At 41.3% G+C, this 13,954-nt stretch overlaps 1 protein-coding gene across 2 annotated transcripts in view; it reads left to right on the forward strand.

Moving 5' to 3' along the window:
- Positions 1-2,585: 2,585 nt before the first annotated feature.
- Positions 2,586-13,954, forward strand: part of STX18 (syntaxin 18) — a 120,097-nt gene continuing 108,728 nt past the window's right edge. The window contains exon 1 of one of the 2 annotated variants that reach the window (XR_002643655.3): positions 2,586-2,862. Coding sequence is in view for 1 of the 2 variants with exons in the window: in XM_022567018.3 (XP_022422726.1) it covers positions 2,695-2,862 (168 nt within the window). In the remaining variant the exon portion in view is untranslated. The remainder of the gene's footprint in view (positions 2,863-13,954) is intronic. The other variant, XM_022567018.3, reaches the window with a different exon arrangement.

The following is a 13,954-nucleotide window of genomic DNA, read 5'->3' on the forward strand; positions in this document are numbered from 1 at the left end:
CAGGCATTGGGCACCCTCCTCCATACAGCAAATACCAGCTTACACCAACTTTCCCCAGGTAGTAGGGCCAGAAAACCAACGTCTCTAAAGGAGGCAACGATGACAAAACCTCGGTGGCTGACAACTACACGTCTATTTCTAACTGACAGCACAGTTCTGTCATGGCTTGGGCACCCGGTTGGGCAATATACCCTCTTTTTGGCGGAGGCTGCATTTAATGACTTCCATGAGACTCCCCAAATGATTCTAAGCTGCCTACATCTATCCTGATTGTAAGGAGGGTGCTATTACAGGGAACTCTATTCCGTAATTCCAATATGCCCTACTGTTTTTCAAGAGTAGAGAGCCTAGCCTAATGAATGAAACATTGTTACTAATGAAATGTAGTTTATGTACCACTTCAAACTTGGAAGTTTGTAACACACTCCCACCATGCTTCTGTTCTTCCTTTTTATCCACATCCCCTCTCAGCTTTATGGGGTTTCCCGTTAGTCCATGGTCAACTGAAGTGACCTTGCTCTTTGAGGTTAGAAGAGTAAAACAAAATAATAAAAATGCAACAGCTCATATCCCATGGTCTGTGGGACATCCAAGGGCCTCCTCAAGATCTTTGTAACTTTTCTAGGAGTTTTAGGTGTTTGTGGTCACTTGTGGTTTTAGAGCCTGATGTTTTGAGCTCACATGGGTCTCATCTCCATAATCTTCTTTGCTCTCTGTAGAGGCAGACAGAAGATTTAGACCTTTCTCCCAAACTTTTTACTCAAAAAACCCAACCGCACCAAACACACTACTCACTGAAGCTTTGGTGTAGCTCAGCCCCCTCCCACTCAGAAACCCCACCCAGTGAGCTACTATCGCCTTTCCTGGCCCCTTCCCTGGGTTCTGGTTCCTCCCTCTTACCCTCAATTCAGTCCCGTTCATTTTATTATGCAGGGTGATTTAACTCTCCTACTCTGCCCCAGACTTATCTTCGCATACGCCAAAGACTCATTAATGTCTCCATAAGACAAAGGGCCACTTACGCAAGGCAGAATCGTTGGCAGAGATTTAGTAATTTCTGTCTTATTCTCTCTCCCTTACTCTGTTGGTGGAAGAAAGCTGTATGAAAATTTATCTTCCTCATAAGGGAAGGCTGAAGTGGCTACAGTGTGGGTTTTAAATACCATTTTCCTTCTTCCTTCCAGGTACCTATGTAGTTTCTTAACATCTATTTCTGATAAACATATTTAACACAGCGGTGTCAAACTTTTGGTCTCAGAACTCCTTTACACTCTTAAAAATTACTGAGGGCCCTAAAACAGCTTTCGTTTATATGGGTTTTAGCTATGGATATTTACTGTATTAGAAATTGAAACAAAAATTTTAAATATTCATTCAGTTAAAAGTAAAGATAAACCCATTACATATTAACATAAGTGGTATATTTTTGTGAAAAAAAAAAGCATTTCCAAAACAACTTAGTGAGAATGGCACTGTTTTACATTTTTGCAAATCTTTTTGAAGTTTGACCTAATAGAAGACAGCTGTTTTGCATTCAGTGTTTTGCAATATCACAAGTCACCCAGCCTCTGGGAAACCCAATTGTGCACACCTTATGAGAGAATAAGAGTGAAAAGATAAATAACATCTTGCTATGAAAATCATTTTTTATTTTGCCTACCACTCTTTGACAACCACATTTTAATACATATTCTAGTTGTGCATCCTCTTTAGAAAAAAAGAAAACAAATGATGAAATCAAAGATCTTGAATTAGATCTGAACCTCGAACCAAAATGTAGAAAGAATTCACTGGCTAACTTTCAGTCGACTTAAATAACTATGACTTAAGATGGTATATTTAAAAACCATACATGAGGAAGAACAGAAACCAGTGAAACTCTTCCGTCCTTGTCTCGATCTGATAAATTCCTAGTCGTTCTTCAAATCTGCCTTCTCTACAGTGTGATGCCTTCTCTATGGAGCTTTCCCCACCATAATTAATAACAAGAATGTTAACAATAATGTTATTATTAACAACGGTAACTAACTTTCATTGGTCTCTAGGAGCCAAGCAACGGCCAAAACACTTTGCACGTGTTATCTCGCTGAGGAAGGTGCTGGCTTCATTTTACAGATCAGGTGGGTGACGGTTGGAAAAGAAAGGCCTCTGGCCTCTAGCTCTCTGCCGTGCAGACCTGCTCTGCCCTAGCACTTACTGAACCCAGGTGGTCACCGCCCACGTGCTTCGGTCCCGCACAAGGTGGGTTCATGAGGTCTGGGTCAGGTTGGGTCGCTTCCTGTCACCTCGCAACCCGCGCAACAGGGAGCCAAGAGAATGGAGCCAGCCTTCCGGCTTCCTGATCCCCCTCGGTCCCGGGGCCTACACGCCCTAAGCGAGCTCGCAAGGGCTCGGGACTCCGGGACCTCCCCGCGCGGCTAAGTCAGCCAAAGTTTGCCGGGAGGAGAAACGGGCGCAGATGTGAGCGTCGCTGGGTCCGGGTCGCCGAGGGGATGGGCACGCGCGCCGGCGGAGACCGGAACCTTTCTCCTCTCGCCGCCGTAGCCCCGGGCGGGCCGGAACCTTTCTTCTCGTGTCGCCGTTGGTGAGCGGAGGCGTGCGGAAACGGAACGGTCCTCCAGCTGCCCAGTTCGCGCCGCGGTCGCCGGCTGCTGACGTGGGCGGCCCTGGTGGGGGCCGTGGGTGTGGGTCGCCATGGCGGTGGACATCACACTGCTGTTCCGGGCCAGCGTCAAGACCGTGAAGACGCGCAACAAAGCGCTGGGAGTGGCGGTGGGCGGCGGGGTCGAGGGCAGCCGCGACGAGCTGTTCCGCCGGAGCCCCCGGCCTAAGGGCGACTTCTCCAGCCGGGCGCGCGAAGTGGTGAGCTGGTTGCTATGGAAACGGCGGGCTGGAGAGGGGGGGCGGACCCGCGGCAGGGACCCCAGACCCCAAACCGGACTCTGTCCCGTAAGCAGTGGGTGAGGGAAGCGCCTGGAGAAGGTGGTGTCAAGGGCGGTCAGGAGAGTTGGTCCCAGAGAGTCGACGGCTGTCTTTGGAAAGGAACAGCCTTAGGTCGAGGAATGGGGACGCATGTTGGGGAGCTCGGAGCTATGTCTGCAACGTACATGGGCTGCTTTGTGAGGTAATGAGCTTGCCGTCACTGCAGACCTGAACGCAGGCGAAGCTTCCTCCACCGTCCTTTGCTTTCCTGTCGCAGCACTGACTACAGTCACAGTGTATTTATCTCTTCTGTTTACTTGTCTCAGCCCCCTCCCCTCCCCTGCCCCGCACTGAGATCCAAGATCGCATTCGGCCGACCTGGCCCTTCTCCTTGCCTCCTGCAATAGCTTAGGGTTCGTGCCAGGGACCGGTCTGTCTTGAGACTGGTTTAGGATAATCTTTCACAAACACTCTCTATTACAGCCATCTAAACCACTTTCTGTTTCCTGAACACAGCAGGCTTTCGTTCGGGAGAGCAGGGACCTACTCCTTCAAGGCAGTAACAGTGTTGGCTTCACTTCAGAATCCCCGAAGCCTGACTCATAGCATTGCTTAGTAAATGTTTGTTGGATCAATGAATGAACAAATGGTTGTCTCCTTCCCCACTACACAGGAAACTCTGTAAGGGGAGAGAGAAAGTTTGCCAGGTTCACTTTTGGATCCTTGGCACCAAGGGTGGATCTAGTTTTTGTGGAGCTTGAAGCTTATACAGTTCTGTCTGTCCTCTTTAAGAAATAAAAATACAAAGTCACAAAAAAAAAAGGTTCAGAGCTTTGGGGGGGTGCAGGGGAGGGGCCCTGACGCTCAAACTTCATGGTAAACCCACTTCTGTTTGATACACAGTGCAGTGCCTGGTACTTTGTAGACACTCAGATATTTTTTAATACATGTATGCATGAATTAGTGAATGGCAGTTTGCAGAGGATATTCAAGCCTCGGAAGGGAAATTGGTCCAGATGAATATATTCAGTCCATCAATAAGCATATACTAAGCGCCTGCCTTCTGACCAGCATTGTGTTAGAATAACGCGATTTAAAAGGAATGGTGGGAGAGACAGACATATTACCAAAAGAAGTGCCACAACAGCTTGAAGACGTTGTGTAGAACACAAAGGAGAGTGTTCAGTTATGCGTCAGGGACAAGAAAGGCTTTACAGAGGCGATGATGCCTGAAACAAATCTTGAAAGAAGAGTAGTTGGTTCCAGTGCACATAGGGTGGAGAAGGGCATCTCAGGCTAAGAGAAGAGTATGCACAAAGGTGTGGAGATGGGTAACTTTATGCTCAGTTTATTTATACTCAATGCGTGTCTACCCGTTAAATTACAAACAAATTAGTAATGGCATTTCATATTTGGGGGTGGGCAGGAACTTTTCGTAGCTGAACAACTCCTAACAGTGATAACTATGCCACTTTGCATTGGGAGCTTGATTAGTTAACTCATTTGGGCTGTGGGATTAATGGGGACCTTGGGAGTAGAAACTGGGTCTTGGATTTAGAAGACTTAGATTCCAATCTGGGTTCTGCTACTTAGATGTGGGTGACTTGGGTAAGTCCTGTTAGCCGAGTCTCATTTCCCTTTTCTATAAAATGGGCATGATAATACCCTACTTGACTGGTAAGCTGATTATTAGGATCTTATGAGACTTTGTGTATATCGTAAAGAGCCATAATGATTATTGTTCCCCTTCACTCCTACGCTAACTCTGTGTAGGCCATTTAGATGTATTTTCATCAGTGGCACAAAACTTTATTCCCTACACCACTTTGCTTTCTTGTACTTTCATTCTTTACTTGCAAAGGGGAACCAAGTAAGTTCATGAGGGAATCTGAAAATTCTGTGTAGGTACTAATAGCATCGATAGTGGAGGCAGTGACACTCCTCTGTCAAGGTGAAGCTATCAGCGATGGCATATGTGTGGCAAGCATGCAGCTATTCCTCTTTCTCCCTCCCTGGGACCATAGAAGCCAGTGTTAATGTCCCAGTACATCTGTGTTGCTCAGAATTCTTTGGAACTTTGTGCCCCAGGCAACCATTACCTATTGTTGGACCTGACATTCAAGTTGAAATTTGCTGATATCCTACATAACATATAGTAAAAATAGAGTCTGTATGCCTGAAGCAGAACCATGGACTTTTTTCTTTTAGTACTTAAAAGGATCTTAAGTTCATGTTGTTCAGTCTTTTCATTTTATAGGTGGGAAAACTAACACTCAGGTAAGTGAAATGTCTTGCCCAGAGTCATAATAGATGAGGTCACAGGACAGAGCCAGAGGAAGAAGGCAGGTCCTTTGACTCCAGTTTAATGTTGCTTATTTCCCACCCTGCCCCATACATACATTTCCACTATAATTTTAAACCAAAAATTCTTCAGTCGAGTTTCTTCTTCCTGAGTTAATACTGAATTCATAATTGCATACTGAATAAGATTTGGAGCATAAAGACCTGAATTTGAACGCCTTTTACTTACTGCATGAACTTGGACAAGTTACTTAACCTCAGTTTCCTCACTCCTAAAATAGAGTGAATAATAGCAACCTTATAAGGTGGTTATGCAGATGAAATGAGGAAAGGTGTGCAAGTGCTTGCATGAGTGTGAATTCTTTTGATTGCTAGTAAGGGTAACCTAGTTTAAACTAACCTGAGCAAAATAGGAATGTGTTGGCTGGTAAAACTGGGAAACACAGGAAGGAGCTTCTTTCTCCAGGTCTTATCCATAAAACCCCAGGAAAGGACTCTAGTTGGTTCTGCTTGGGTCCTGAGCCCTTGTTATGGCCTCAGAGGGATAAGGTTCTTCACATGGCCAGGTCAGATGTCCACTCCAATAGGTGGGTTGGGTGCTGTGATTGCTGCCCCACCAGAACCTTGGAAAAGGGAGTGCTGTGTCTGACACTAGGGAGTAAGGGATGCTGGGCAGGCAAAACTGACAAAAATGTTCCTTCTATTCCCTAGCACAGTGCCTGACCTGTCTTCACTTTACCTGCCTGGTGGTCTTCAACTCTGTGGGGAATAAAAAACTAGAATTGTGGGAGTTTGTATGACAGGCTTTGGTGTGGGAATGTGTCTGGAGGTGCCTCATAGGAGCAGCTCTTTCATTTTCTTACAATTTATAAAGGTTACAGAGTCCAGGAGAAGCAATACACAGTAAACTGAGACCCCTCTAAGTAGCCAAACTGAGTATGCAGGGGCAACAGGAGCCAGTGAACAGAACATCAGGGAACCTGTGTTCTAGACCAAGTTGAGCCATGAAGTGGACAGACCACCTAATCTTTCTGCACCTCAGTGTCCACATTGGTAAAGCCGACAGCTTAGACTATAACTGTAGCGAGTTCTTGTAAAACAAAGATGTCTCGTTTATAACATAAACAGCGACTCTGTGTTGTTGGGAATTCTATTTTCAGATTAGGCATGCAGATGAATTTTTCTTTGTTTATTATACATTGCTTTTGTGAAAGCTAAGTGTCATTTACTTTTATTTTTTTTATGAGTTAATTATCTTTAGTTCCTGGCTTAAATTCAGACTTCTTACAGCAACCCAAAGCCAGATGGTCTGGTCCCTGCTACCTTCCTCGAGCTCCCCTCCTCTCACCTTCCTCTTACTCTACTCCAGCTGCCCTAGCCTCCTTGCTTTCCTCACATGCACCAGGCACATTCCTACCTCAGGACCTTTGCGCTTGTTGTTACCTCGACCTGGAACACTTTTCTCCCCGATTCCATGTGGTTTGATCTTTAGGCCTCTGCTCATTCATTGTTTCAGTGAGCCCTTCCTCCACTGCCCTGTATAAAGTACCATCCATTTTCTGTTCTTTACTCCGCTTTATTCCTGTCATTATCTAACATATGTATCCATTGACTTGTTGTTTATCCACTAGACTATATACTTCATGAAAACAAAGGCTCTTTAGGTTCTAGAATAGTGCAGGATAGGTTCTCAGTAAATGTTTCTTGAATTAAAGAATGAGTGTTATCTACTGTGTCACTTTGCTTTTAATTTTGGAGCTGGTTGATCTCTGTCCAAGCCTCCTTCCAATTCTAGAAATGTGTGATCCTAACATGATTCCTTAATATTATACAGTATATATGTACACTTAATCCAGTATCTGGAATAAACCTTGAATAAATAGTAGCTTTTATTTTATTAGTAAGATTTAGTTCCTGCATCAAAGAGTTTATAGTCAAGTGGAGAAGCAGACCCATAAATAATACAACGACTCAGGTAGGAGTGACAACCGTAATGCTCAGCATTGATTCCCCAGGTCCTCCTCGATTTTCTTCTGAGTTGTAGTGTTGAACTTGTGTGCCAATGTTTGGAGCCAAAGGTTAAGCTGGGACCACCTGGATTATTATCCATAGTAGCTGGAAATAGACTTTATCCAAGGATTGAGTATAATTCTACTTAAACTGGGTTTCAGTTGAGGGAGCATGGTTCAAAGAAACAGTATCAGGCAACAGGTGCCAAGGGTCAGTGAGAAGCTGGAGACAGGCCCACACAAGACAGGAATAGATCAGGAAACAGTGTAGGTTTAGGATGTAGGATTCAAACAGAACATAGGTCTGTTGAATCATGTAGATTTAAAAAAAAGTTAATGGAGAGTTCTTTTTGCAAATGAAATAAGGAGCAGCTTTTGCTAAGGCTGGGATGAGGGTGCTGGGAAGAGAGAGGTTCATTAGCCAGCTTGCCCCTCTACTGCCATTCCCCCTTCTCCTTGAGGAGCCCCTTTGGAACCAGCCATAGGGCTGAGAGAGACACAGTTTCTCACTCCATTAATGTTCTCCAAGTCTTCTCTTAACTTCATGGTGCTGTATTTTTATGGATCATAATAACCGAGTGTGTACTGTAAGCAGAACTCAGTGCTAGTGACTTTCCATGGTATAAATGGTGAGCCCTTTGTATGGACTGCACTCTGAAATTTTCCAGGATTTATGAAGACTATAGCTTTTGAAATTATATTTATTCAATACTAATTGATTTATTCCATCTCCTGTAAGCACTGGACTCTTGATAGGTGTCAGTCATTGTGAGGACACAAAAAACTATGAGACATATGTCTCGGCTCTTTGAAAATAGAAATAAAGGATAACTAAAGCTCCTTGAGGGAGAATTGGTAGAAAATCAAACTGGACCTTGAAGGATGAGAACCATTCTACCAGACAAAGGAAGGGAGTTAAATCGCATTCCTGGCAGAGGGAGGAGTGTTAGCAAAGGCACCGGTGTACAACAGCAGGGTGATGGGGGGAGCAGAGGCAAGGCTGGAGTGATTGGAGCCCTTTTCTGGAGGAGGCCTGGGTGAGGGGCAGAGAGGCAGGAGATGAGGCTGTGCTGGATTAGGTTAGAGCAGGGGTCAGCCAACCTTGGCCCATAGGCCAAATCCAGCCGCTGCCAATTTTTGTAAATGAGGTTTCAGTGGAATGAGACCACGGTCATTTGTTTCCATGTAGGCTATGGATGCTTTTGTGCTATAGTGGTAGAGTTGTAGCTGGCAAAGGCTGGCAGAGTCTGAAGTATTTCCTATTTGGCTCTTTAGAGGAAAAGTTGACCAGACCTTGGGTGAGAGCATTGTCAGCAGTGCTGAGGAGTTTGGACTTTATGCTCTAAGCTATGTGAGCAGAGGCCTGAAAAGTTCATACTTGTCTTTTAAAATAATCAGCAATATTGCAGATGGGTTTGGAGTGTAACACGACTGACATAGAGGAGCTAATTGGAAGGCTGTTGCAGTAATCCAGGTGAGAGCTGATGAGCTAGTGACAGAGGAGTGAATGGATGAAGTAGATATTTAGGAGGTGGATTTTTAAAAAATGTAGCCATTGGTGGGGGTAGAAAGAGGGAGAGGTAGAATAATTCCCAGCTTTCTACTTGGCAAGTTTCGTGGTGGTAGATATCACAATAACATTTTTTTCAAAGTTTGAGTAGGATGCCAGTTAATCATGCCTTCCCTTTCTCAGTTCTAAACAGTGGAGAATAGATTCACGGGGCCCAACAGACATTAGAGTTTTATTAAGACAACAAGTGGTGGGTAACTCCCCAGTGGCAGTGCTTCTTGGTAAATCTGGATTGGAGAGCATAGCTGGAACCCAGTGGGTTCCTCTAGGTTTGTCGTATTTAGATCTTGGAGATGATTGAGTCTTTAAAATAGACACATAGTTCATATACCCAGCCAACCACCTCACAAATCCAGCGAACACTGGGCTGGGCCTTATTATGGTGAGAGCTACAAGGCAAGTCAACCACACCAGACTGCAGATGGGGATACTGAGTAGGGCCATTTAGATACCAGGTTCTTATATAGACTTTTATTCTCAATTGTGCATTCTTTATTCTTGAAAGGAAGTCATCTTCGTGGTAATGATTGTATCACATACTGTAGAAGCATGGTTCTCAGGGATAGTCAATTGACTTTCTCCTTCATTCCAAGAAAAGTCTGGAATGGGTCAAAGAGTTCCCTCTTTTCTCAGTTTCTAGTTGGCAGGTAGCCAGTAGTTCAGTGTATCACCTACTAAGGATAGGGCTGCCAAAACAGGTCCTCTAAGGATGACATTTTTAATGAACTCTTCCTGTCCATGGTCTGATACTATCTTGCAGGCTTGAGAACCAGGTTTGTCAACATACCAAGGATAGAACCATCTGTCAGGGCAGATATCAACTGAGCTCACACCAACTTGTGTACAAGTTAGAATACCAGATTATTTTCTTTGAGTGCCATAACTAATACTCAGGAGGATCTAAATTTTGGAAAGTCAGTTATTTTTGAGCTTCTGCTATAGGTCAGTAACTCTGTTGAGGGCTTTACATACCTGATCTCAATTAATTTTTCTCTATTTGGGGGATAGAAATATAATATTATCAAGTGATTTTACAATATTGATCATATTATGAATAATATGATTCTAGAATTCATACAAACTTGATGTTTGAGGTTTCTTGTTATGTGAAAATCTATATGGGCTCCCTCTGGTGGGCAAAGTATCAGTGACGTTTACAATGGTTAATTATGGCTTGTGTTACGAAAAACTTGTGCTTAAAACATATTAAGTTTAAAATTGACTTAAAAAGAGGCCCCTTCCGAACCCTCTAAGAGAAAGTGAATAAACCAGAGAAGTGAAAAGTATGATGTGTTGAATGAACTCATATATCATATAACTCACATATGAAAAGTTTGCGGCACAGTTGTAATTTTAAGCTCGGTAGTACTTTTTTCTTCCTGACTTTCAGGTTCTCAAAGTCTGTAAATACTAGAATTTGCCTTCTACTTGTTACAGTCTAACATAATGCCTAATTGTCAAAACTTTCTTATGGAGCTCAGAAGCTATATTTAACCAAGAGAAGTGAGTCTTTTCATTTCACAGTATTGTATACATTCCTGTTCACTTTTTGGACAGATGATAAGAAAACCATAGTAAAATCAACATTTGTCTTTTATAGTCTAAGTAGAAATGACAGACTGCAGCATATCTTGACTGGGAGAAATTGAGAAAGGAATTAAAAAGCATAAGTTTTGAATTATAAATACTTTTGGACTATGCCAATAATTAACTGTATGATCTTGGAGAACTCACCTAACCTCTATTTTTGTTTTTCGTTTGCTTTTTGTTTTTTTCATTTTTCTTGTTTAATGAGGAGCTTTGACTAGATAATCGTTTAAGGACCTTTTCAACAGGGTGGTTCCATGATTCAGTACTCTTTTTTTCTGAAAGTCTCAGAATATATTTTAAAATGCTTTTTGCAGTAGTAACTGCTGCAGCGCCTTATGATACTTCCCCCGAGATCCTATGTACTCAGAATTTTTCACCTAGATAAAAAAAATGATTTTGTTTTTCAAAGTTGTTGTTTGGTATGTTTCCACAAGTATATTTGATTTAATAGTGATTATGTACTCTTATAATGGGCTGTTATCAGTGGGGCATGTTTTTGAAGTTGACTAATTTTAAAATCTGATTATAAAAACAGTAAGTGCTCATTAAACAGAATAAAAAAGAAAGTGAAGTTCACTACTTGCCAGAAATAGCCACTGTTTTAATTTTCGTATATGTTTTTTCAGACATTTTTCCTATTAAACAAAAACAATTTTTCTACAGTGCTGTTTTCTAGCCCCTCTTTTTTTTTTTTTGTCTTGTCTTGGTTTTTTCACTTAATAACATATTGTGGACATTTTTCTATGTCAATACGTATTGTTCTTGTCATCAATTTATTTGGCTGCATAACCATTAAAAATAATATTACAGAATAAAAATCTCTTACCTAAAAAAAAAAAAAAAATTACATAACTTATTCACCTGAACCTCTATTGAAAGATATTTAGGCTGCTTTCAGTTTATCACTATTTTAAACAAACAGTACATTTTTTACCAAATTTGTTTCCGATTTATAATCTCTTAAGATAAAAGGCAAAATGTATATAAATTCACTTTACTTGTTTTCTGTTGAATCTTTTCTCAAATATGAAAAATTGGATGCCCTAATTTGATAAAAAGAAAATTATTCCTAACTTTGGGGAAAGTGTTAAATGTATGAGAACTTATTTCAGTGCTGGAGGAGAATAGACAGGGGTAGGTGATAACTGGGAGCAGGCTAGTCAGGAAAACTTTTACGTGGGAGCAGAGCCTTGAAGAGCAAGTAAAATTGGGTAGGTGGCGAGCCTGAGCAGGATGTATTTCAGTGACGGTAAGGAAACTGGCTGACTAGGCCAGTGGGTTCTTCTTTGTCAGTGGCGTGAAACAAACTTGGAGAGGTACTTTATGGTCTGCAGATTATAGAAGGCCTCCTGAGCTTTTGTACAAAATAAGTGTACAAAAATCAGTGGCCATCCAAATCTAATTAATGACCACTTAAAATCTAATGAAATCATTTACAGTAGTAACAAAAAGCATTTCTAGAAATAACCTTAATAAGAAATGTAAATACCCCATTTGAAGAAAACTTCTCAGTTTTGTAGAGAGATATAGAAAACTTGAATAAATAGAAACACATATTGTGTATGTGGAAGGGAAGAAGTGTTAGGAAGACATCAGTTATTCCTAAATTAATTTGTAGATTTAGTGCAGCTTTATTCCAAATTCCAGCAGAAAGTAGTTCTGAAATTTATCTAGAAAAGAAGATGAGTGAAAATAGCTAATTAATTTTTGAAGAAAAGTGGAAGGGTGTGTGTTGGGGTGGGTGTACTAGCCTTACCAAATATTAAAACATTTTGAACCCAAAAAATAATATATGCATATATGGATCAATCAGTGAAGCCTGTTAGGCCAGGTGTGTATGTGTGTGTAACTCTTGTTTAGGGAGGTATTGTAAATCAGTAAGAAAAAGAAGGTTTATTCAGCGATTTTGGGATAATTGGTTAGCACTTTGGAAAAAAAGGCTTTTTTTTTTTTTTTAGGTCCTTGTCTTTTACTGTACATACATTAAAGTAAATTTTTACATGGACTAAAGATTTAATTGTAAAAGCAAAACTGAAGAAAATGAAAATGTATATGAAATATTGACCTATCTTCTAGAAGTGGGAGGTCTTTCTGAGTTTAAAAATTAGCAGCAGTAATCTTAATAATGGTGTTGATTTTGATGATAGCAGCTATCACAAGTACTTTACATAGAGACACTATAGCATTATTCCCAAGTACAAGAAATTATTAGGTAAATATGGCATAGTGAAGAGTTTGTCATGACATGAGAAGAATTGCTCATATTAAAAAATACTACCAAAACCAGTTACAATTAAAACTATGTATACAAAATCAAAAACTCTAGGCATGGACATAGTGATTAGAAGGAAACTGGCTGACTAGGCCAGTGGGTTCCGGCCTACATTTTAGTGTATGTAAAATGCTAACAATGGCTATATCTGTCTGATGAGACTATGGGTGATTTATTTTTCTGCTTCTATCTTCCTGAATTTCTCTAATGAACACATATTACTCTTGAAATGAGAAACAAAACAGAATAAGTAAAACTCTAGGCAGATGAGTTTTTATTTGCTGTGGGAGGAATGGAAAAGAATATCTTTTGATTGGAAAAATGTCATGAATAAGCAGTATCTAATTATATATTAAATGTACAATGGAGGGGGCCCCTCTTTAAAGGAAGTCTGTGGTAAATCTTTTGTAAAGGGAGTAATTTTCCTGTAACTCAGCTGGATTTTCAATTCAGACTTTCTTAACCTGTACAAGAAAATCATCCACAAGTGCTTCATTGATGTCTTAGCTTTCTGGTTGTCATTCTAAAAAATAATAAATGATAATAATAGCTACCACTCGTAGAGCACCTACTCTACCTGGCACTCTGCTAAAAGCTTTGTAATTTGGTTGACTATCCTTGCAAGTTAGGTTCCTTTACTCATAAAGAAGCCAAGGTGTCCTGCCCAAGATGATGTAACATTGATGAGCTTGTGCCGTATTCCTGGGATCGCCTGCCACCTCTTCAGGTTCTGTGGATGCAGGGGTATGTGCATGCTGAGTGCTGTCCTGGGACTTTGGAGCTGGACTTCACTTTGTATGGCACAGGTCAGATCTCTGGTGATTTTCTCCTTGGCATGTTGTCATATCATCTACTGTCTTTAGGGGCATATTTTGCTACATAAATCACAGGTATTTGAAAATGCCTGACTAGCTTTTGGGGAAATACAGCTGCCTCCAAATCAAACTCTTTTTTTAGCCAACAATTACTAGTAACTGTGTATTTTTTAGAGGTAGTGTTGAGGTATGTTTTTGGGAAAATGGAAAAAGGGTTGTAGTTTTAGTTAGTAAAATCATTGAGAAGGAAGGAGACCCAATTTATACATTATATCCATCTGAAAAAGTATAATTCCCTTTTCTGTCATTGGGACACTAGTTTGTTATTTATTTGTTCATTCAACAGTCAGTCCCATGGAGAACTCGAGCTGAGATGATTTTTCAGAGTTGCTCAGGTGAGGCAAGGGGCCAGGCCTTTAAAAACATTGGTCAGTCATCAGAAGAGGGCTTCACCAGGGAAAGGCCTTTGAGTTGG

The sequence above is a fragment of the Delphinapterus leucas genome, chromosome 5 (genome assembly GCF_059928025.1).
Source record: "Delphinapterus leucas isolate spDelLeu-1000000601 "Yukka" chromosome 5, BTC_Dleu_Yukka2, whole genome shotgun sequence".
In the NCBI taxonomy this organism is placed as follows: domain Eukaryota; kingdom Metazoa; phylum Chordata; class Mammalia; order Artiodactyla; family Monodontidae; genus Delphinapterus; species Delphinapterus leucas.